Below are 26,442 nucleotides of genomic sequence, written 5' to 3'. Positions count from 1 at the left end.
AGTTCACACCTGCAACTTGAAGACAGATAAATTCTGAATTGAGGCAGAACGATTATAAAGCAGAGTTGGGCAGTGATGAAAAACATTTTAAGAAATGAAACATAAAATAATAGCTCTAATGATGAGAGTAGAGCCCTCTATTGAGCTCACATGCTGACCACAAAAGTATTTAAAGCATTGTAGTAATATTTGCAAGGGCAAGCTTAGCCCCATCAGCAACAGCAAACAAACTCAAGTTGAGGAGTGGCTGGGTGACAAGATTAGAAAGCTCTGGTGCTCATGGAATCAGTGTTACAATGTTTAACTTTTGTTCCATTTCTAAAGGGGCTTTCACACCTGCCTCGTTTAGTTCTGTTGAATCGCACTAGAGTTTGTTTTCCCCCTTGATGCGGTTTGTTTGGGCAGGTGTGAATGCAGCCATTGCATTTGGATGCGCACCAAAAGCGGACCAAACAAGTGTACGTTCACTTGAAAGCGTACCGAGACCACCTCTTCAAGGAGGTCTCGGTACGCTTTCAATCGAATTCTGGAGCGGTTAGTTTGTGGTGAGAACGTGATCTGACCTTGAACCACACCAACTACTGTATGTGTACTCTGCAAGTCTGAGCTAAACGGCTCTTTTATGTCAAATCTAGTCCCTGTGTCTAGTTTCTTTGTTTAGTTGGTTTCATGTTTCCTGTTTTTTGTTGCCTGATTTACTTCCTGTCTTTTGGTTTTTCTGCCCTTGTGATTGTCTTATGTGTTTCAGCTGTTCCCCAGCCCTAGTGTCACCTGTCCCTCGTTTCCTCATTACCCTGTGTATTTAGTCTCTGTGTTTCCTTTGTGTCTTGTGGGATCATTACATTCTGTCTGTGTGAGTTGCCGGTTTTTCTGTGCTGTTTGGTTGTGCCTGCTCGTTCCTGTCTTCCTGGCCAGCCTGTTTTTTGGAACCACTTGTTGTAAGTTTTTTGCTAATAAACTTTGTTTTCTGTACTGAACTGCATTTGGGTCCAAGCCTCGCTACTTACCTTCTTGACACTGTAGTCAGGTGTGCTTTGCAATCTGCAATGTGGCAGAACATGCAATGTTTCTCTCCCAGAAACAGACAGAGATAGACACCGGAAGTGGAGAGCAAAGTCTCGGTGAACAGAGCATACATAGTAATGTCGCTCGCGAAACAATGTCTGATTATTTAAATGAAATGAGCTGGTTTGACCATGGAGATCGGAGAAATATACACCAGTCCAGAACACAGGACCTTCTTTCTGTATTTACTTTCTTGCTCCCGCCCCAGACACATCTGACCAAGATGCCTTTTTATATCCAAAATTTTAGAAAGTTGTTGCCAAACAGCTCTCTGCTGTTTTGGCCACACAACATTCTAGACAAATTTCAATCTGGCTTCCGTCAAACACTCTACAGAAACTGCTCTCCTTAGAGTGTCTAATGATGTCTTCTGATGCGGGTAAATGTTCTGTGTTGGTGCTGCTGGACCTTAGTACAGCTTTCGATACTGTGGATCTCGCCATCTTGCTTGAAAGACTCAAGCACTGGGTTGGTATCTCTGGAAGCGCCCTGGACTGGTTCTCCTTATCTTTCAGATATAAGTTATTCTGTGTCACTGGGTCCCTATGTCTCTGAAAATGCTGCCCTTTCTTGTGGGGTGCCGCAGGGCTCTGTGTTAGGTGGGGTTTTATTTTCAATGTATATGCTTCCCCTAGGCTACATAATTAGGCAATTTGGAGATGTTATTTCTATGCTGATGACATCTGTTGACAGCTGTACATTTCTTTTAATCCGGAAGAGACTAACAAAGTGTAAGTACGGCTCAAATGTTTGTCCTCCATTAAGGATTGGATGGCAAACTATTTCTTGCAGTTTAATGAAGATAAGACCAAAGTCCTTATTGTTGCTCCGGATACTACCTCCTCCAAGGTTGTTCAGCTTTTGGGATCCCTTTCTTTAGCGGTACAGCCAAACTCCGAAATCTTGGTGTTATATTTGATCAGAATGTTTCTTGACCAACATATGAAATCACTAACCCGCACGTTTCTTTCAACTGAGAAGCATTGCTAAACTTAGAGGTGTGGTTTCGGAATGTGAACTTGAGATGACCATTCATGGTTCTGTCATCCCGGCTTGATTACTAAAACTCTGTTTTCACCTGTCTCAGCAAGGCGTCCCAGGACCGTCTACATCTGTTTCAGAACTCTGCTGCAAGGCTGTTGACTAGGTTCAGCAGAATGTCGCACATCACTCCTGTTTTATCCATGTTACATTGGCTTCCGATCAAGTTCAGGATCCAATTCAAAGTTCTTGTTCTTACATATAAAGCATTGCATGGTCAGGCGCCTGTTTATATCTCTGACCTGCTCCAACCGTACACTAACAGGTCACTCAGGTCTTCTAACCAGGGACTACTGGTGGTCCCACACACTCGTTTGAAAACTAAAGGTGACCGTTCCTTTTGAAGTGGTAGCTCCGACTCTGTGGAACGCCCTTCCTATTACCTTATGTTCTGCAGTCTCGGTTGACGCTTTTAGAAAGCAGCCGAAGACTCACTTGTTTCTACTCGCTTTTGTCTCATATTTGTAATTTGGGTTTTTTAGTCTTTTAATCTTCATTGGTATTGTATTTGTTTTTGCTCTTTTTCTGTTTTGGATCCTACTGTATTTTAACAAATGTCTTTTGTGTGAAGCACTTTGTGACTCTGTCTGTAAAAGGTGCTATATCAAATAAATTAAGAGGTGTAAACATTTTAGCGTGATTTGTAATGACGCATTTTGCTATTCTTGGATTTTTCCAGCTGTGAAATTAAACCAAGGGGAAATCACTCACATCACAAGTTTACAAACTCAACTGATTCAGGACCAAAGACTTTCTCAATTGCCTGGTGGTTTTCTCGACTTTTCAGACTCTCTTAGCAACTTATAAATATGTTCAAATATATTTCTATTGTAATTTATTCCGGCCCTTTGCTGCATGTCATTCCTCCTCTTATGTCCCCTCCCTTTTATGTCTAAGCTGTCCTATCAAAGGCCTAAAATGTCCCAAAAATGTTTAAAAATTAAAAAGAATGTGAGATTAATTTGTGAGTAAGCGCGAGAACTATGGACACTCGTGCAATCAAACAACTTGAATTGATTGACAGCCCTAGAATGAACCAAAATATGTTTGGAACTGATTGGCTGACAGACATGTACTGGATCTCGGCTTGGACATCTGGGAACATAGTGTGGAAGAGTTTTGCTCCACTACCAGGTATAAAGGTCTGCTGCCTGGCTGGGGAAAACTTTCATTCAGCCAGGTGATCAGAAACCCCAACCTGGTCAAACTGAACCACATTGAACATGGTACCATCTGAAAAGCGGGCCATAATGATGTATTAATCTCAACAGAAGCAGAGTCTCATGCCCCAGCATAGCAGAGGATCAAGCATCACAAAACATTTATTGGAGAACTGACATTTAAACACCTGTGAATGCACAGTTAAAGTGTCCAGCCTAATCAACTCTACAACACACAACATAACACTGCTATTCTGTGAAAGGCCAAGCAGAAATCACCAGAGCTGAAACTAGAGGGCAACTGTATTGGGTGATCAAGAGGACACAGCATGTGTGAAATACAGAATAAGCTGTGTTGTGTTGGTATTTTGCCGTTTGTTATAAAGGAAATACAACACAACTCTGACAGTAGCTGCCTTGCTTTACTCACTAAAGTCAGATAATTAAACTATTCACCATGGTCTTTTTGGTGTGCACTACTAGTTACGCTTGAAACAAGAAAAATCCCAACTAATAATGTTTTTATCCGAACCTAAACTGTCACACTTTACCCAATTTACATAGCCATTAGGAAAAAGGGAACAAGAATGTGTGTCCACTCTGATTTCCATTCATGAATTTTGAAGAGAGTTTTGATGTGATGAGTTTAGAGTGTGGAGGCCAGTGGGGATGTTTTGTCAAATCGGATCAAAGATGTCAGGTTAGTGAGGTTGTAGGTCACTGCAAGTTACACTGAGGTGTATGACCTGAGCTCCTGTAAAATGGATCACACTGGTATCACACATGTCTCTGTGGCTCATTTTACAGAGTTACAATGGGTAGGATTACAACATCCATTAAAATGGGAACTTTATTTGATTGTTATTCATCAGCAAAGTTGAATTTTTAAGCCTTATTTGGACCAAACTCCAGGACAATTTACACAAAGTATCTGTTAAGTACATTTACTGATTCAACATTGCTGAGTAAAACCTGGAACACCCTGACACCTGGAACATGGGCTGATCTACCCTGCCTAAGGGATATTTACCAGGCGCTGCAAGAAAAAGGATAGGACAATCATTAAAGATCCAAACCACCTGGGTAACAGCCCTCTCTCCCTGTTGAGGTCAGGAAGACGGTACTGGATACACCAGGCCAGCTCTGAAAGGCTCAGGAGGAGCTTCTACCCTTAGGCCATTGATCCTAAATAAGGACGCTGACTTAGACCCCCCATTTCCCATCATACAAATTGATTTCTTGATATCACTGTTTTTAATGCATAAGTTAAAGGAACTGACGGATCATTAACAATGTTACTATTGAAACCTTTATGAACACTGTAAATAACTCGCCGTTGTCTATAGCACCATTAATTGAGGACCCTGTAAACAACTTTAACTCTAAAATACAAAATATCATTGATAACATTGCACCTGTTATAACCAAAAACATAGAAAATCAAAAAGCCCTGTGGAGGAATGGAGCGGTTGTTAGGCAGAGTAAGAGAGAGTGTCACCAGGGAGAATGAAAGTGGAGAAAAACCAAACTCCATGTTCACTATGGCATTTATAAGAATAAACTTGATCACTACAACAAATAGATGAAACAGGCCAGACAGTCTTTCTTCTCTAAAATCATTACTGAAAATATCAACAGTAAAGTGCTTTTCTCCACTGTTGATCGAATTATTAATCCACCATCTACAACTCCATCAGAGATGCTGTCTACTGAAAAATGAGAAGAATTTGCTACATTTCTTAACAACAAAATCATAGCTATCAGACAGAATATTAGTGCATCTAGGTCTATAAGTCATCCTACCCACCAGCTCTCCAGGAATATGATTGCTACCATGCCTCATTTTCTCCCCATTGACCTCAAACAATTAATTGACATTGTTGGACAGCTCAGGTCCTCCACCTGCTGCTTGGACCCTCTCCCCACCCCATTTTTTAAAACTGTTTTTAACTGCTTAGCACATGAGGTATTAGAAATTATAAACTCAGTCAGGCACATTTCCTGTAGCGTTTAAAACAGCTGTCATACCACACCTGAAGAAGAGCAATCTTGATGCAACAGTCATCTGTAACTATAGGCCCATCTCCAACCTGCCATTTCTCAGCAAGATAATATAAAAAAAACTGTTTCCTTTCAGATCATCAACTATCTAACTTCAAAGAACCTTCTGGACATTTATCAATCAGGCTTTCGGCCCCACCACAGCTCAGAAACCGCACTTATTAAAGTTGTTAATGATCTGCATATAAACACTGATTCTAATAAATTATCTGTCCTTGTGCTCCTGGAGTCAGCGCCGCCTTTGATACCATTGACCATCAGATTTTATCACATAGATTAGAAACATGGGTTGGCCTGTCTGGTCCAGTCTTAAACTGGTTTAGAACTCACCTGCTGGACAGGCAATTCTTTGTGTCCATTGGGGATTTTGTCTCAGACAAAATGGCCATTATGTGTTGAGTTCCCCAAGGTTCAAATCTTGGACCATTATTGTTTAATGTCTACGTGCTCCCACTTGCACATGTTATAAAGAAACACAACATAAATTACCATAACTATGCAGATGAGTCACAGCTATACATATCCCTATCTCCTGATGACATGCATCCCATACACTCCCTCATTCATTGTACCCCATTGTAACACCCTGCCAGAGGAACTGAGAGAGGCTTCCACACTGAACACTTCTTAAAAAATCCTAAAAACCGTGCTTTTTACAAAAGTCTATGAATAACTGAGTTTGTCGCTGTTCAATGTTGATCTTTGGTTTGTGTGTGTGTGTGTGTGTGTGTGTCTCTGTGTGTGTGTGTTTGCAACCCTGTGTGCGCGTGCGTGCATGTTCGATACATTTTGTATTTTTTTTACTCTGTATAACTTAACAAAGTATTATGGCCCTTAGCGCCACCCAAGGCGATTGGTTTAAAAAAAATGCCAATAAACCAGAGCACGTCTTTCTCCCATCCCAGAATGCTGTGTGTACTAGCCAGACCTTCCTTCGCAACGCTGTGGAGAAAGGTTTCTTTTTGTGATCAACTTTTTATTAGCACCTTCAGACATACAAAACAAATTACACAATGTGTGACAGGTAATATCAGATGGTGCACAGAACAGAAAAACACAAATTGAACAAGAACACCCCCCACCCTCTGCGGTCTCAAGGAAAACAAAACAAACAAACAAATAGAAACCACACCTTGCCTAATCACTCTAATTCTTGTGGGGTTAAGGTCATTAAGTCTGATATTTGTGCTGCTGCGCATTCCCATAGGCTGATAATTGATGATTTGGCTTTGTTAATCCTTGCTGTAGAGAGCTCAAGCATAACTATGTCTAGAAAATATGTCAACCACTGTTTTATACAAAGCGAGTGAGTGGGCAGTCAGCGTTGAGCTATCATATTCTTGATTGCAGTTGAGCCGGCTAGCCAAATTTTCCTCTGTCTCCCAAGCAGGTGTATTTTAGAGTTGTCATAAAGTAACAAAACAATCGGGTCAGTAGGAACTCGACATCCTATCACATCAGATATTATTGATGTTGTTTTATTCCAAAACTCATGCACCTGTTCACACTCCCAGACCATATGCAGGAAAGTTCCACTTTGTTCAGGTTGACAGAACGTACAATAGGGAGTGGGAATGACTTTAGAGACATATCTCTTCTGCGCAGTTCAATATGTCCAATATGTTGAAGTGGATATACTGGTGATTTGGGTTCTTGGAACAGTGGAAAATGTTGTCCCAAACTGTCACACAATTAATTGCGTTCCCCTCAGGGCTCAGCTCTTGGTCCCATTTCTTTACTATTGGCAGTTCTCCTATGGATACTTGCATCAGTTTAGCATACATCTTGGACACTAATCCTCTCACAGGAAAATCAACAAACCACTTAATGACTGGGTGCGCCTCAAGACTGTTTCCCCATGGCACTCCATAACATTTTAGGGCTGATCTTAAGCAAAGATAAAAGTAGGAGGATGTCCTGGGGACCTCAAAACTAGCTCTCAGGTCTTCAAAACTCAACAGAACTTTCTCAATAAATAGCTGTTCTAAAGTATAAATACCTCTGTCACTCCACTCGTTACAAGCAAAGGGTTTGTTACCAGACATTAAGTGTGCATTGTGCCATATTGGGGTATTCAAATGCCACTTATTGGTGTAGCTTAGTTGCTCCTCCACCTGTTTAAAGTTGTCCAATGTGTTGGTGATAATAGGGCCATAGGTTAGCATACACTTTTTTGGACACACACCTGCAAAGGCAAGGCTTTGCAGTCTTAGACTTGACCTTAGACCAGTGAGGCTTTGCTCTATTTCTCTCCATGGAACTGTAGATTACGGGTCCATCCACACTTTGAGGGCCCATAGCTGAAAGGCTCTGTGATACATTTTAAGGTTGGGGAGGGCCAGGCCTCCAGTGTTTGTGGTACATTGCAGGGTCGATTATTTTAGCCTAGGTTGTTTATTGTTCCAAATATACTGTAATTAAAGTATCAAGTTTCTTCCAGAAATGTATTGGTGGGGGTAAGGGAATCATTGTACTTAAGAAATTCACAAGGGGAACTATGTTCATTTTAACAACAGCAATCCTGGACCGTAGTGGTGCCAGCAGCGCAGACCAATTTGCCAGATCCCTTTGAACATTACTTAATATAGTTTCATAGTTGTCCTGGACAACTCACTGTAGCGATGCGTGTATGATGATGCCCAAATATGTAATTTTGCTTTGGGTTGGTATTGTAACCCTAATGGCTGATGTCACATGCCTGTTGTTCAATAAAAGAAGATTAGATTTACTGTATTCAAGTTAATTTTATAGCCGGAGATTGAGCCAAATTTGTTGAAGATCTTGTTGAATTTTTTGGAATAGAGTCCTCAAGATCAGAGATGTACAACAAAATATCATCTGCAAATAATGATATTGAGCTGCTATTGGATTTATTCTGGACATTACAGATTTTATTTTGCCTAATGGCTTAAGCTAAAGGTTCAAGAGAGATTGCAAACAGCATGGGGGAAAGCCGGCATCCCTGTCGCGAGCCCCGCTCGATGGGAAATGTCTGAGAATGCAAGCCATTGGTTGAGCCTATGGCCGTGGGATTCACATATAAAGTACGCACCATGTCAATGAATTTGGTCCCCAAACCAAGCCTCTCCATTACTTGCCACAAGTAGTTCCACTCTAAGCAGTCAAAAGCCTTTTTCCGCGTCCACTGATAAAACTGCTGCCGTTGTTGGAAGGTTTTTTGGCTTCTATTACATGAAATAGTCTGCATACATTGTCCGTAGCATGACGCTTTGGTATAAAACCTGTCCTCCGTGGGTCCGTGGGTCACTCTCAGGGTGGCCAGGTAGATAAGTAGGTCCGGGGTGCGCCTAGCATGTAGCTTGTGTCACGCCCCCCTTCAAGCTCCCGATGCCGCTGGATCGTGAATGCGGCACAGGGTGCATCAGATCACACACCGTAATTCCCTTCGTCTCAAGCTCTGCCTTGATGTGTTGCAGCGAGGCATTAATTTCTGTTAGCGCTCCCTTCAGGGACGTCACTAGGATTGAAAGACAGGGGGGGGGCTTAGCCCCGAGGCTATGCAAAACTTTCCCTTGCAAAATCTTACTTACAAACTCTAATGTTAGCCTTTAGATACATCAAAGAAGCATGGGGGGGATTTACTTAGGCCAGACTGTGCTCCTGCTGAGTTATTCTGTAGGCTAAGACTTAACCGCTATCTATCTGCCCGTGTAAATGTGTGGTAAAGTAATACCATACCTAATTCCTCTCTCTATTAGATAAGTTGCAGGTCAAAATAAGACTATTTAATTACTAGGGGTGTAACAATACACGTATTCGTATTGAACCGTTAGGCTTTCGGTTAGGTGCGCATTATAAACCGAACGATTCGTTGGACTAATCCTATTTAATTTTTTTAAAAGAGCTTAAATTGTGTAAAATATAATGTTCTCAGTGCCGCTGCACTCAAGAAGACAGCCCAAATGACGAAACAGGCAACATACTGTCTGCCCTTCCCACTCCTAAAGAAAAACACACTACTCCAGCCAGGTATGATACGCTGAACTAGCTCGTTGCAATATGGTTGACAAGGATTTAAAGCATGTCTGAATTTAATAACCTGATGGCGAGATGAATCAAAGTTCTAGTATGTATGTATAAATGTATGTATGTATGTATGTATGTATGTTTGTATGCTCATATATAGCCTAGTCTACATTTAGGCAACATCTACATACTTGTTTAATTTATTACAGCAAAGGAATGCAGAAAGTTAAGTTGGTCAGAATCAAGCATATATAATAAATATCATGAAATAATTTAGTTTAGGCTATGCCTTGGTGCCTCTCTCTCTCTCTCTCTCTCCAAAAATATCTTCCAGTATCCATTTGTTCAATGAATTGAAGGTTATACTAGTACAATATCATTAACAGTGACACTATGATATTTAGGGACTGATATTGTTTTAATACTATAGAGAAAGCAGGCTATATTAATGGTAAAGAATAGAGAGCTTCGGAGACCTTACTAGGCGAGCTAGTTCTTGTATTTCACTCGTTTACACTAGCTAGACTATTGTTTTCTATAGCGAACTAAAATATTCCTTTATCTTTACCTCAAGTAAATGTAGCTGAAGTGTGAAGTGTGTTTGTGTCATTAACAACAACTTACAATTTGCTACAGTTGCATTTTGAGTGCTAAATCGGCGAAAACAAGATTTTATTTCTCTGATTTACTGCTGTGTTTTAATGCTGCCTGGCGCTCTCTCGCTCTTCAGTAACTCTCTACCTCGCTCGTCTACATACTGTTACCGTGCAAGCGGCCGCTTGTAAGCCTCTCTCTAAAACACTGCCATTTCAACCAGTTGACAGTTCGTGAAATAAAAATAAAACACTGCAGTGCACGACGACGTCAACAGATGAATGGTGAAGGAAGATTGATTCCATGTAGTGAGTGATACAGAGTGCACTGTAAAAAAAAAAAATCTAATTATTATTTTTCTTATTATTATTTGGGGGGGCTTAGGAACATTTTTGGGTAGCTTCAGCCCCCCTAAAATATGCCTGGCCCTGGCTCCCTTTACTGCATTGTAGACTACTGATTCAAGCACACTTTGTTGCTTTTCCAAGGCCTGAGCGATCAAGTCCTCCATGTTCGGGAATGCGCTACTGTCCGTCGCTATGTTAGCCACCGCCCTGTTAGCCACCGCCCTGTTAGCCGCCACTAAGTTAGCAGATTTCTTTGTCCGGGTAGATAGTTTAGACGACAACGAGACCTGTTTTCTCGCGCTTGCAGGCAATTCACTGAGTCACTGTGATAACAGATAAAACGATTTGGCGTCGAAAAAAAAGGAATAGACCTGGTTTTTCAATGAAATGTGGAGGTGGGTACGGAGCTCTAGCTTTCTGTGACCACTGCGGCTGCTGGTCACGTGATCTCTCCATTTAATTTTGTTTGATTGATTGATGTAAAAAGAGCTGCTCCAGCTTTTACTCTTAAACGTTTCAGATAAGGTTGTCTTCAAGCCGACGAGAGCACTGTGTCAAAAAATGTTACCTCCTTATTAATTTCAATGAGGCCACTTTTACAGAGAGTTCCTGCCTCATGGGTGGCTGTGGCTCAGTTGGTAGAGCAGTCATCTACCAATTGTTGGTTTGATCCCTGGCCCTGCAGTCCCATGTTGAGGTGTCCTTGGGCAAGAGACTGAACCCCGAATTGCTCCCGATGCCATCAGTGTGTAAATGTGTGTAAATGTGTGTTTGTCTAATGTTTATCTAATGTGCAGGTGGCATCTTGGACGGCAGCCTCAGCCACAGTGTAATAATGTGTTTCAATGGTGAATGGTTCCTGAAACTAAGTAAAAGCGCTTTGAGTAGTCTGTAAGACTAGAAAAACGCTATATAAATACAGTCCATTTAGTAAACAAAGGCCTAAAATGCCCCCAAAAAATTACAACCTGATGAAACTTAACAACTACAAACTACAGACCTAGGGCATTCAGAGGATATATGTCTTTCCTAGGTATATTGACAATAAGCAATTTCCAGAAAAAGAATTGCACCATCCGCTGAAAAAAGGCAATTCTTCAGAAATATCCGTATGTCAACATTTTTACTACCAAATAACAGCATGGGTTTTTCAGTGGTGTTTCATGGGGTTGGTGCCTTAATGTGGTATTTTGGAAGGGATTTTTTGGCAATTTTTATCAATTCTCAAGTGGTCAAAATTTTTTACATTTTGCACAAAATCTGTGTAACAAATGGTATCAACCCAAAAATAGCTGTAACAACTTATTTGGCTTCAATCATAATGTTTTAAGACCTTCTAAAAACTTTCAAAATTTGAATAGGCATCAAACACAGTGTTTATTACAGATTTATTACTAAAGAAATGGACACACCATGCTGAGCTGTATCTCAAATTCTTCAATGGCCTTATAACAGAAAAGTCTCAAAACCTCTCTTACTGTATCTCAGGATGGAATGTAGGGTGTTTGGTATTACAGAAATGTGTTTTCTAACTGCATTAAGGAAAAAAATCCTATCTTATCTTAGGATCATTAAGCTACAGAACTGTCCTATCCGAGGGATTTTCCAAGTTAGGAATCCTAAATTAGGATGTCATAGACTCTTTCCTACATCGAAAATAACGGCCAACTTGCAGCAGCACTGTTGTTTGTTAAAGGAGTTCACTGCTTGTATAACTAATTTTAGATTAAAAACATCTTAAAATGATGTTAAGATAAGATATGGCGTCTGAGATAAGCTAGGACACAGCCATGCGTTTATGAATTGCTTCTGTAATAGGAAGATATTATCTTTGAAACTCAAGTTAAGATAGGACAATTAGTTAGGATATTTTTTGCTAGTGAGGCACCCGGTTTCCAGCTTTCAGATAATGCATACCACTTCTATGTGGCATATACTGTTGACATGCTATCTTTTCCTAAAGATCCCGTCCTCAGTGCCAGAAATGGGCCGGAACTCACCAGTACTGAGTACCGGCACTTCTGATTTTTGTCCACAGTACCGTTACTACTTACTGAGAACCGCCACCTACTGTGGTAGGTACGCACCCCTAAACACCTGCATAACTGCGTCTCTCACATAGCAGATTAACGCTGAGAAAACAGCGCTGAGAATGTGCTCGTTAACATAGATAATTGTAGTGGATAAACATATTATTTTAACCATCATTTTAACCAGGGCTTTAAAGCAACACTAAAAAACTTTTCCTGTTTCGGTCCCCCTCCAAGTTTGAAGCGGAATTGTCCATTATATTACATTATTGCTTTAAATTGACACCCGCCAACCAGCCAAATGCGGGTAAAAATTAACTTTGGCAGGTAACATTGTTAAGCTACTTGCCAACTTGGCTGGTGATGAATGAAACAAACAACACTGCATCTGTTTGAATCCGAATGCTGCAGAAAGGATGCGACAGATTGCCAGATAAGTCTGCTTTCCGCCAAGAAATTTTGTTTTGTGTGTGCTTAGCTTGGAAACGTAATCTTTATCTGGCAGCACTGCTTGTAGTACAAATCCTACATTTACCATGAACATTATGTTGTGAAGTTTTATACAACCATTGGCTACGTGCCTAGCGTGTGTGGTATTGAGAATGGCGCGAAACAAACCAGTGGAGGTGAAATTAAAGTTAGTTTGGAAACAAAAACAAAACAAAAAAACGTGGAGATATTTTTCGGGAAACCAGAATAGCAAAAGAAGAAGGCTGCACGGGGGACAACGAAGATGAAAGAGGAGGGGGAAAGAAGAAAACAAGGAAAATTTGGCTAGTGGGAAATCTGATTGGCTGATAACTTTAAAAATCTACCAGCCACGTTGGCTGGTGATCAAAAAAGTGAATTTAAAGCCCTGATTGTAACCGTGATCTCTGGAGTAGACCCAGGAAGACACCTGTGATCCAGTGCACAGCCCCCAGCCGGAACATAAAACCGGTTTCCACGTCAGCCACCAAATCCAACACACCATACCAGCAAGCCGCATCGTTGTATGGCGGATGTGTTTGTGGCAGAGAACATTATGATAAGAGGATTGTATCTTCTTGTAGGCTTCGCTTCTCGTCTGCTAGCACGCGAGCGCGCTCCAAACCACTTTCAATTAATCTTCTCCACCCCTGCACCACTTATACAAAAAGAAGCTATACTCTTTTTCATATCTGTGTCTTAATCAGTTGCATGTTGTCATACAAAAGTTGCTTCACAAACAACCTTATCATAGCCTACTATTTCATCACAAGCCTACATTTTATGTAGTCTTGTTTTGGATGGTCATTTACATTTTCAACGTTGACATTTTTTTCACAATCAATCAACTTTAATCAAATAAAACTATAATAATGATAATAGTCACCCACATCATAGTGGCTAATGAAAATGAAATGCATACAAAAACACATTTTAAGTGATATATTACCATGACATGCATATACATATATCCAAGATGCATGCGATAATCATGTCACGCAACTGCTGAATTAGAGTACTTGCAAACACTGCACTGACCCCCCCCTTAAAAAGACAAATAAATGGGTGTATGGTGGGTCTCTCAGGGTTAATGAGACTTTTTGCGTTTTCCTTTTTTATGGCTTCATCAAATCAGTCTCATTCTTACACCTGTTTATCCCACTCAATTTGTTTTAAGCTTTTAATGTAACTTCTACCATTAAAAAAAACTCTGATATCTATCTGTTGCTAGTCTATATCCTTGACGTTCCAATTCTGGGATTGCTCCGTTGCCAACGGAAATTCTGCCGGATTTCACTCATTCATTCATTCATGTATTTGTTACCTTGGGCTTCCTTTGCGTTGGCATTTTAAACTCCGGTCGATTTATGAGGACTATGGTTTACCTTTTCTCAGATCTCTGCAGGGTAAATCCAGACAGCTAGCTAGACTATCTGTCAAATCAGAGTTTTCTGTTGCACGACTAAAACAACTTTTGAACGTACACGTTCCACCAAAACAAGTTCCTTCCCAAGACTATTTTGCAGCGGTACCGCAGCTTTTCCCGGTGCTTAGCGCCACCCAAGACGATTGTGATTGGTTTAAAGAAATGCCAATAAACCAGAGCACGTTTTTCTCCCATCCCAGAATGCTGTGTGGACTAGCCAGACCCTCCTTTGCAGTGCTGCGGTGGAGGGAGGTCTGGCAAAGTGAGACTAATCTGCTGCATACGTTACTGTAGAACAAAAATTTGAAATACAAAAGCATCCGGTCTGGAACTATCTGATATTGTTACAGTAGGTCTCAGTTGTGGACATGCACAGTAAAAAGAAAGGTGTAACAAATAGTGGACAGTTATAATTCAGAACACACTACAGCTTAATGAGTTTCTCTCCCTGGGGCATTTCAAAGCTCTGATCAGAATTGCTATTACCAAGCTGGATATTGTATTATGTATCTGTTGTCCCTCGTCTGTTTTTAATTGTCCCTTGTTTGTTTTTGAAATGCTATTATATTAATAACTTTTGCAACTTTGTATGCTAGTGTGCTTTCATGACCAGGTCTCCCTCGAAAAAGAGACTTTTAATATCAAGGGACCTATTAGATAAAAGGTTGTGAAAAATCAAAAAATTTATTTGAAATAAAATGTATTTGTGCAGTCCACCCACACCTAATTCCCAGCTGCTTTCATTCTTTTTTTCTCCCCTTTGTGCGACATGAAAGGGAATTCAGACAGATCTGTATGTAGGCTTTCTTCAGCTTTGATGGAGAAAAGTTCACAAATGCTGTGTAAAGGAAACATTACCATGGTTGAACAACACCATTTTTTTCTACTGCCTGAGTTGCCTGATTGCCCAATTTAAGGACGACTTTTTAAGAATAACATAATCAATTTAACACAGGCATTTTCTTATTCAGCCAGATAGTGTTGCAGTTCCATATAAACAAAATCAATCTCTCCCCCTCTCTCACTTTCTCTCGCTCCATTTACCCGGTCATGGTGGATCTCTAGCTGTGTGTTAATTGGCCAAGCCCGATGTGTTGGCATTGATTATTAACCCTTCAGAAAATCCCAGCGGGATGGCTGTGAATGTTGAATAAGATCACACCACTAATACTTGCTCACTCTACCATGTACCTCTTGGTAATGTGCATCTCCTTCCATGCTTCCTGTTACGTTGCCATGTTCTTCTCCCTTTTCCTGCTCGCTTTTTAGCTCATTCATTTTCAATGTATTTCCCTTTGAGTTTCCTGCATATTTATTTTTCGCTCCACACATTTTCTGTCTTTCTCCATTGTTATCTTTCACTCATACCTGCTCTCACTCTCAGTCTCTCTAAATGCACACACAGACAATAATTTGCTGTCTGGTTATGAACTTGAAATACACACTTGTTTTTGGACAACTGGAGATACAAGCTCTTACTCTCTGTATGAATGCATGTACACGCACACACAAAATAGCCTGTAGGCACAAAACGTTTAGAGTAACCAAGGCAATGATATGTCATTGAGTCTGGGGCTTAGCCCCACCCAACGATTGTGATTGGTTTAAAGAAATTCCAATAAACCTGAGGCTGAGTGGACTACCCTCCTCCGCACCGCTGTGGAGGAAGGTCTGGCAACGCGAAACTAAGGAGCTGTTGATATAAAGGGGTGGGGGGGACACTTCCTTCTTTCTTCCCAGAGTCCACCATCATCTCTTTAGTCTTGCTGACATTCATGAGTAGGTTGTTGTCCTGACACCAGCGGGTCAGGTCCTCTACTTCTTTCAGGTAGGACTTTTCATTGTTGTCTGTGATCAGGCCAACAACAGCTGTGTCTTCAGACTTGATGATGGTGTTGGAGTCGACAGTGGCTGCTTTCTTGGTGTTCACGATTGAATGCCCTCCTGATGTCATGCTCAGAAAGGGAGATGGGTGGGTGTGAGAGGTGCGCCAACCCATTCATTAAACTCTGCTTTAGCCGTTTTCGCTTGTTGGCTGACAATGGACTCAAAGCGAGCATAAAATGTTTTCAGTTCACTTGATTTGGGATACTTTGCAGTCATTAGCAAATCTGTGCCATGGAAACCCTTACCTGCAGTCTGAGACTGCTGGATCATTTGGGTTTTCTCTTGAAATGCTCCATCACCAGCTGTGATTCATTTGTATCTTTTGCAGGGTTCTTCCCTGCCATTATACAGCTTAGGCTCGGTGACTAAGTGTGTTTGCAAACTAGGCGCGTAGGCGTATACAGGTTTTTTTAAGACAAATTTAAGACTTTTTAAGCCCTTTATGAATGAAACTTGAGACCTATTATATCACGACATAAAAGGCTTAAGGCCTAAAATTTAGATTTTGAAATTTTAGACATTTTAAGACCCCGCTGAAACCCTGGTATGAACCATAGACTGTATGAAATGGTATGAACATAATGGCCGCATGATGGTTCGCGTACACAGCAAAACACGCACACGCACACACACACACACACACACACACACACACACACACAAACACACAGAGAGAGAGAGGGAGGGAAGTTTGTTTGTCCTTGAGTAAAAAGTTAGCAGTAACGCTATAGCTGTGAATGCAGCAGTGTTGTCTGTGTACAGCTTATTTGTCGGTGAACAAATGCTACAACTCCTCAAGCCAAGTTCCTGTGTCTTGCTTGCTACCTGCTGGTTAAAGTGAAGGGGGTTAACCCCGGAGCTAGCAACAACAGTACTTAAGGTAGCGCCCTAGAATGTCTTTTATATATTTGGTGATGTCGGTGCCTTTCTCTCATTTTAGAAGTTTGTTTAATCACTCCTACATCATTAGTTTTACAGACCAAAGCTAATATAATAATCTCAACAGTAATAGATGCACAAATAATTTTGCTCACGTGGCGTTTAAAAGCTGCCTTTGCAAACATTAAGGAATGTTTGTTAAGTCATTAATGAGTATTTCTATGAGACATTGTTTATGAGCTTGCTGATCTGAGTTGAAATAAATACCTAGCTATTGCTTAAGTAAATCAAATTGTTTCACACACATTATGAGTATGAGTAATTTGGCCCTTGATATTTACAGTATTGCTACATCTGTCAACAGTGCACATATTACAAATTGAAGCCTTATTTTTTTTAACTTAACATATGTAGTGCTGCGTAAATAGACCTGATAAATAAATGTTTTCTAACATAAATGTATGTGCAGTAACATGATGTGTTCATGTTCACATCAGCAGCTGGCTATAGGCTAAATCACAGCTTTTTACTGCATATGGCAGTCCTGAGTAGCAAATGTTGTAGGAAAATGTAATCGATCATCACTAGAACCAAACACACATCTGTGAATCTATGCACACTGTCATTCAACTGCAATGTAACAGCAGGCCACTGGCTAATGTGAAATTCAGTGACATTTTAAGTGCTCTCACCTTCTCTGCAGGGAGCCACCTTAATAGTTTATCCGACATTTGTGTTTTTTTTTGGCTCTCTTTGGCAGGGAGAGGCAAAAAACCCAGTGGGCTTATTTGAAGCCTCCACCTTAATAATTTTAAAATGTCATAACTTCATATAGAACAAAAAACAGAGAAAAGAATAAGACAGCATAAAATTGATACAAACTAATAAAATAAAAATGCATACATATATAGGCTACATTGTCCTGTCTACATTTTTAAAGTAACCCTCCCAACCTTGATGATTGGACATTAGTTAGCTTGTAGTCATGCAGCTGATGAATGAGCCACTGATAGTGAAGCATTAATAAAGCAGCTAATGCAAATCAACTTATGCAAGCGCAACTTCAGAGCTCTACCTTATTTATCAGGTTGTCATGCTAAATGGCTTACATTAGCCATGTTAGCAGTTGCCATTTTAGACCACTGCACAGAGTACTTGTTTTTTTAACATGGCTTTTACTTTTCAGCCAATATTTAAATTTTTACATTTTCGCAACAATACATTTTTCTGGTACGTATGCAGCAATGCAACCGCATGGGGTCAATTGCATGGTTCAGTTCGGTTTGTAATACAGTTTCCCAATTTTCAAATCTTTAGACAGAGATTTTGATTGCTTTGTATTTCTATATTGGCAGTGGCATTCTGGAGTTGCAGTGCATCACATAACTGTGAACACAGTATATTTTAAGGATAAGAAAGAATATAGAACATACTTTTTACAGTCAGTATGTAGCATGGAATTGGCACCCAACCCTTAAGTTGGGTCATGCTGAGACATCTGAAGATAGCGACTAGTTTAATTTATTGTTTTGGACTCTACAGCAAACTAAACTTTTGCTTTCCACCTATTTACCACTAAATAAAACCTGAACTGTGAACATAAGAAAAAGAGCATGCTTGCCAAAGAAAAGGCTTAAAAGCCGGAGCAGCTTTAGCATGTTGTCCATTGCATCTCATGCTCATAAAAAACACAAATTTACAGATTTTGTACCAGTGTCAACAATGACAGAATTGAACTGGTTTCCTCATCAAATTGCAGCGTAATGTCCAAAGATGTCACTGTGTGGTGAACCTCTAACTTTAATACTGCCACATTCATGAGTATGTTAGCCTCAGATAAGGAGAAGAGAGACCATAGCAAAGAAGATCTGCTTTTTCCAGTTTATATCATTCTTACTTCATCCTACATACATGTATATTCCTTATAACAGGGGTCTTCAATGTTTTTTAGGCCAAGGACCCCTAACCTGAAAAAGAGAAGAGCAGTGACCCCCTTACTACATGTATAAAATGAAGTTGCATAATAAACTGGGCCTACAATAACACGTAGGGTGGCCTAAAGCCTATACACATACCCTTTTATGGTGCCCTGCAATACTAAGCTATTACATTTATTTACATATTCATATTCCAGCATGTTTTAATGTCAAACACACAGTGAATCCATAAGCTTAACTGATGGCTACCGTAGTGGATACCTTACAGGCCAATAACCGTATCATCAATGTTGTTGACGTTTGTTGTTGTTTTTGAGGAATAGGCCGATTTATCTTTGCTAATAATATGTTGGATTCATGTTAATATTTCCAGACGTGGCCGGGTTGGGTCAGTGGGTAGAGCAGGCGCACATATACTTGGAGGTTTATGCCTCGATGCAGAGGTCCAGGGGTCGAGTCCGACTTGTGACGATTTCCTGCATGTCTTCTCCTGGCCATGGGAGTTTCTGCTTAAAAGAGTGTCTGCTGAGGATGTTCGACAGTCAATCTCTGTACTCTTGTGGTGCATTTTATTGATCCCGTGCTGCATGTAAACAAGCTTTGAAGAAGATTCCAGTGACTGTCATGATTTGGTAAATTATCCTAACAAAAGGTTTGTCTAATTCTCTCTAACACACACTAATACAGTCAACTCTTATACACACATTGATGCAACTAGGCAAACTCATGTTAATCTAACAGAGATTCTATAGTGCATGGAAGAAATGGAATGGCAGGAAAGGAAAGAGTACTAGAAAATTGTACTTAAGTAAAAGTACTTATGTAAAAATGTACCTAGAAGTAAAAAGTTAAAATGTACTCAGGTCTTTGAGTAACTAGCCCCTTTCACACAGAGATTCCACAATAGCGCCGTAATGAAAGTTTACCGTTATGCTGGCCTTGTTTATTCACACAGAACCAAGCAAAGGCGGCATTAGGCCGCCCCAGTGTGTGATTTCACAAAGCATGCTGGCATTCCTGAAGCAAAAGAGTAAAGTGTAACACTACAGTGTCGGCTTCTTGTGTTTGTAAGCCGATCCGCACCATTATATAACCCCCAAACCCGACCCACAAACTATTGCATTATAGTAGCATAATTGTCAGTAGAGAGAAAGATAGAGACGGACCACTACACTGCACACGTGTTTGAGAGGGAGAGAGAGAGGTGAAGAGAAGGTGGACTATTGCAAAAAAAATATTTTTACTTAAATAATACCTTGTCGCTTTTTGTGTGTGGCTCAACTCGCTCAGAAACAAAAAAAATAAAACTCAGAATGTTAACACATCTCCAACCCAAGCCAAAAAACAGTCACAGATTTTCATTCTGGATTACCGAAAAAAAGAAAAAAAAATCAGCAGATTCCGTTTGGGTCCAAATATCACCAAAGCAGACAACACAGAGATGTATAAACAATAACTACAGCTACAAACACAAATATTACGCAAAAAAGCAGTTTGTGAAGGCACAAACAAGGCTACGTTGCTAGGCAGCGCAGCGGTTGATGACATTTTTATATGGAGAGAGCTACTGCAATTGGTAATTTTGTTGTTGTAGTCACCTGTTTGAACAGCATTCTGGCGAAATGGTGGAGATACTGCCTTTTATGCTGTGCTGCTGCACAGGTTCTAGGTAGGCACATCCTGATTGTCCGGCTACGTTTATGCTAAGTTCAGTGAGCGAGCGCGTGCTCCGGATGGGTGGTGAGAATTACCCATAGAGTCCAGGAGAGGGTGGAGCCTGTGTGAGATAGAACTTGGTAAACCTTGAAACCATCTACGAATCACAATTACAATTATTGTTAATTATTAATTGAAATTATATTTTTAAGATATTAGTATGAGATTAGCAGTACTTGAACTAATATCATGCAACTCATACCAGTCTATTGAAATAAGTTAAACTCCCTGGAGCTGACATTGGTGAACAAGAGGCACAAGAGGCGTCACTAAGTTTAGTTTTATCAAAGATTGACTATTAATCGCAAGACACTAACTGTAGTTTTCCTTGTCCAGCGGGAAACTTAAAACCGTTTATTCTTTGGTTGGGGTGGGGTCCTAAAGAGAACTTTTTAGGTGTTGAGAGAAAAGACTCAAGTTAAATGTATTAAGCTTAAGACATGTTTTAGTTACTATCTTTGTGGAAAAAAAACAGTGTGCAGCTCTACTATCTGAGCAAATACAATCATTGAATCGGGACTCGGTATCGGCAGATATTCAATATTTAACAAATCGGATAGGATTGGGGGTCAAAAAAGCTGATCGGAACACGTACAGTACATATCGTACTGTATTAAACGGTACCGCGCTGTATCGTACGGTATGTTCTCAAGGTATTATTTAAGTAAATGATTTAAAAATGCTACATCTTTATGAACAGACAAGATACAGAGCTTTAATTATGGTTACATACTGTATAGGGGTGACCCTGAATAGTCGACTTTTCGACAATTCAGTCTAAATTTTAAATATAAATTTTAAAATTTGCAATGCCCAAACTCCTTTATAAATAATGGGGACCAATATGTTTGTCTAATGTTGACCAGTTGCCAGATCTTGTATGAAACGCATCCTATTCACACACTCCACACACCATATACAATTTTCGCCCCGTTTGTCACCTCAACCTGGCAACCTATAACCCAGTTGCGCAGTTGATCTCTGCGCAAGCTTCGCGGAAAGTTCAGACCCGAAAGCGAGCCGATAAAAATGGCAGGTGAAGGCAGTGGTCCTGTCAAAATATAACTGTAAATTTCAACAGTGTTGGGCGCAACAATTTACAGGCATCTTACCATGTCATATCGACAACCTCCACGCTTTTTGTAAGGTGTGTCGCATTGATTTTAATGTAGCGCAAGGCGGGAAAAATGACATTAACCCAGCACATTAAAACACATCGCACCATCGCGCAGAAGAGGCACATAAGGGCAAACAGGCGATTTTATCCTTCATCACGAAAGGACAGACAGAGGCAGAAAACGTGACGCAAGCTGAACTCACTTAACACTTACAATACACTTAACAGTGTGAGCGAGTGCCTCTGCTCAGGATGTGAAGGGTCAGTGAGTTCAAGTCAGGCAGTAAATTAGCGACGAGCAATCTGTATTTTAGTTCAAAAGGGCAAACAGCCAAAGTTATCGTTATTATGCTAGAGACAACAAAACTTCAAAGCTCATTTCAAACAAAATCAAGCAAAGTAATCCCAAAAACACACATTCACAATACAGTTGTAATACTGCTTTGTCGCAACTAAAAGTGAAAGAAGGTTTTACAGCAGGATGATTTACCACATTTTCCCTTTGGCTGTACAGAGTTTTCCTTATTTTCCCCATTCTGGAAAGTTGTGTGCTATTTGACACCACTAAAAGGCCGGTATTATTCAGACAGTCATCATGTTGAAAATAGATACTCTAGTTCCCTGTGAAAGAAAACTATTCACACTTTTGATGTATACAGTCCCTTATATCTACACACACACACACACACACACACACACACACACACACACACACACACAATTCCACAAGTTGAAAGACAGCTTCTTTTGGCATAAAACTCCTTTTGGAAGCTATTACTCATGCAATGTCCTGACTTAATCTAAATAAATTTGGAAATAACTGCATTTGCTTCCACTTTGGTATAATCACTCTTGAGCCTGTCGAGTGTGCCCGTCTTTTTACCCCCCTAAACATGTTCATTAACAGATACATTCACTCTGACAGCCAGGACAAGTTGACAGATACACATGATGAAACAGAAAACACATCATTTAAAAAGTTGTTCTAAATGATAAAGTGTGAAGAAAGTGTGTGTGTGTGTGTGTGTGTGTGTGTGTGTGTGTGTGTGTGTGTGTGTGTGTGTGTGTGTGTGTGTGTGTGTGTGTGTGTGTGTGTGCGTGCGTGTTGGATGTTTTTTGTAACGTGAATGTACTGGTTTTAGCCCTGAGGAGCATGTTTTTGCTGCGGCACACACACTCGTATCCAATGTAACACTTAACCCCACAACTGTGCCTCCCACTGATGCACTGTAGTCACTGCTCACCTGGCTCTGTTTGAAGTTAATGCGTCACCCTGGGGTCATGAAAAAAATTAGGCATTATAATGAAACCTGTACACATGTGCATGCATGCACCTTTATGCAAAGGCTTTACAAAGTCATTCTGGCTGTGGGCATTGGAGAGACTGCAGCTCTTTAATCTTTAAAACGCAAGATGTTATGCTGTTTCTTTGTAGCTCATATTCACACTACACAAACACAAGCTGTCAATCTCTGCTCAGCTGTTACTAACCTGCTAAATATCACACACATTGAGAGCTGAGAAGTTTTTAAATCAGATATAGGTAACATGTTATGACTTCGCTCAAGTGGCCACAACAAGAAAGAGGTAGGAGAAACACCATTGTAAAGTTTAACGAAAAGAAGCTTAATTAAACAAATTAAACCAAATTAAGCTAAATTTAAAGAGTTAACTTAAAGGTGCAATATGTAATACTGACAGCTAGTGTTTAAAATAGTTACTGCAGTACAAATTCAAAATACTGGACAGAGTCGTCTACCCCGTCTCTTCCTCCCCAGACTCAAAGTTCACGGAGGTTGCCAGGCTGAGACAGGAGCATCCAACAATGTTGCTAGACGCTTGTCTCACATAGCCAGACATTACTCCACAGCACAGCGGAGTAGCTAACGTTAGATGCTGGCTATATTGACAGTCATAAAAGCCCATGCTCACGCGGCGCTCTGCACCCAACTGACAGACACACTTTATTGGCTTAGAATTACAGCAACAATCGCTAAACACACTGCAAACTCAAGGTCCTCTTTTCCTGATTTACAACCCCTCTGTCTTGGCTCCAAATAACTCACCATTGTCGGCTACAGCCGCTGAACAGGCTACACGTTGTAAACAGCCGTGGCCCGCTTGCCTGGTCCTCCTTTAACATTAGCAGGGTTAGCATGGCGCCGTTAGCCAGGACCAGTCGGGATCACATTACTGGCTGTGTCTCAGTTGTTTTTGTAAGTAACCAACTCGGGTACTATAGCTATATAATTCAACATGAGTAGCTACACAAATGTTGAAATGACATAAAATGCCCGTCCCTAGTAGCTGTGATAAATTAACCTGAAGCTAATGCTTACCTGTTCAGGAGGAAATTAGCCAACTTGGCATCCTTTTGGGCTCTAAGCTGGCTCCATCTTTCATATACATCTCCAGTATTCACCCAGGGTTTTTTACGTCTCTGGTCACGGAACTGTTAGAAACATTCCGTTTTTTTTAGGTTGGGTAGAATATATGTCGGTTGATCCCATTCGTTTGTTTGCTGCTTTCATGGCTGTACTAACGTTACAGCTGTAGCGCGCTGGGTTTACGTTTTTACAGGTATATCTGGCAACGGCTGTCAAACTGGGCAGTTGATAACAACATACAGGCTAAAACACAAACAGAAATTCCGTCACAGAATGGAAATTTCAAAAGGAGAAAATACTGGCATTAGCATTGTTGTCAGAAAAGATAGTATTTCAACATAGCATGTTTCCTTAACATCTGATGACGCATTGGGGTCATTTTTGGATTTATTACAGTAAATATATTACATATTGGACCTTTAAGTAATTAAAGTATGAGGTGTGGAAATCAGTGATGTCTGTAGAGTGTTTGGTGCATGAGTGGAGAGTATGTGTATGTATATGACCGAACCAGAACAGAAGGGAAACGAAAGCCACAGGAGCAGCGGCAGAATGGGAAGTCAGCCAGAAGTTTCCATTCACCTACTTCAATGCGCATTTTGTAGTATTGCATTAAAAAAGCTTGATAGAAACGAAAGATTTCAATGAAACTTCCTGAATTGTGCAAAATAGTTTTATGCTCACTTGAGGTGGTTCTTGTCTTTGAGGAAAAGGGTTGATTCGCTAAATGGGATATGGAAACGCTTTAAGTAAATGATTCACGTAGCAAACATGTAACTTACAGGACTGATCAGCTGTTTCTGCTGTCTTCGCTGTTGGTGTCCTCCCGAATTACCATAAGGTGTCTTCGTCTCAGGACAGCATGAAGTGTGGCTAAAACTCATATTACTAATATTACATTAAGGAAACATTATAACTTGCTCAAGAGAACCAATTTCTTAAAGACCTTTCTCCAATTTTTTTTCTCGTAGATGCTGTTAGAGGGCAAGTTGTTTAGTTTCCAGTTAGCAACCTCTATTTCTTTTACTCTGGATTGGACTATAGCACCAATATTTCACAGAACTACGCTGTAGCCTAGTTTATTTGCTCCAACCAGTTGATGGAAATGCACCTAATTCACATTTCTTTTTTGCGACATTTCAAAATCAAATTTGCTTGTTAAAATTCGCTTGACAGTTGAATGGAAACACCTAGAGAGAGTGACAGGGCTGCAGCTGTGGCTTAAATAAACCTGGAACACCGGTGTAATTGGTGGAACACCAATGTAAACACCAGTGTAATCACTCAGCTGCAGGGCAAGGAGAGTCACAGGTTAGTATCAGGTCTACAAACATCTCTGGAAATGGTTGAGAGGAGAAGAAGAATACTGAAAAGTTACATTCACAAAAGCACACATCCTCCATAACTGCAACTACAAGTTCAGTTCTAACTGTAGATTCCCACAGGAAGAAATGTCATAATGCACAACTATCATTACAAAATGATAATGACAACATCTGGCACTGAAAACAGACATAGATGGCCAGATAACCTCTGACTATACAGACCTACAACTTTAAATCTACTATCGGATGGATTGCTGTGACATTTTGTACAATTATTCATGGTCCCCAGGAAATGAATACATGACTTTGGACCCCTGCATTTTTATCTGGCATCACCAGCAGGTTGGCATTTTGGTTTTACACTGAAATATCTATTTGCAGGATTGGCATGCAACTTGATACAGGGATTTGTGTTCCCCATAGGATGAACTCTCATCACCTGCGCATGCGTTGAAACACTTTACGACCAAACATCACAACTTTTTTATTAAATCTTTATTATACAATAGTCATAGCTACAAACAATCGAGACTTGTCACTGATCCAAAACCGTGTAGCGACGTCGTTGTTGTGTTGTTTATGTTAATGTTTTTACTTTTAATACTTCGTCTTGACTAATAACCATAGACTATTAGTAATGTGATGAAGTGTAAACGTACATAAGTGTCCTTTTGAAGACGGGATGACAGCTCTTCCAGCCACCACTGCTGTATACCACTATAGTAGCTACATGCTAACGGCAGTAAACATGTCATCTTAGCTGCCAATGTTGTTAAATTCTCCCCAATTCCGGGTCACATTCCTGCTGAAACATGTCCAATTGTGTAGTGTTTGGTTCAGAAGCCTTTATCTGCGATTTTTGATGTTAGAAAGTGCTGCTTCGTTCCACTACAATCTAACATTAGCATACTCATAGCTAACTATTGTAGCTGCATGCTAACGCGACATAGCAGAGCATATATAGCTAGCTATATATGTACGTATGTAGCAGGACTTTGTACCGTAAAAAATCACC

The 26,442-nt window shown here is 40.4% G+C and overlaps 1 protein-coding gene across 1 annotated transcript in view; it reads right to left on the bottom strand.

Annotated features, from left to right (window-relative positions):
• Positions 1-26,442, bottom strand: part of LOC144523968 (inactive N-acetylated-alpha-linked acidic dipeptidase-like protein 2) — a 196,854-nt gene that overhangs the window by 137,533 nt on the left and 32,879 nt on the right. Inside the window, exon 2 of the mRNA XM_078259939.1 lies at positions 15,823-16,123. Coding sequence (XP_078116065.1) covers positions 15,823-16,123 — 301 coding nt within the window. The remainder of the gene's footprint in view (positions 1-15,822; positions 16,124-26,442) is intronic.

The sequence above is a fragment of the Sander vitreus genome, chromosome 9 (assembly GCF_031162955.1).
Source record: "Sander vitreus isolate 19-12246 chromosome 9, sanVit1, whole genome shotgun sequence".
NCBI lineage: Eukaryota > Metazoa > Chordata > Actinopteri > Perciformes > Percidae > Sander > Sander vitreus.
The sequence above is the reverse complement of the archived record's forward strand: the minus strand, read 5'-3'. Positions and strand labels throughout refer to the sequence as shown.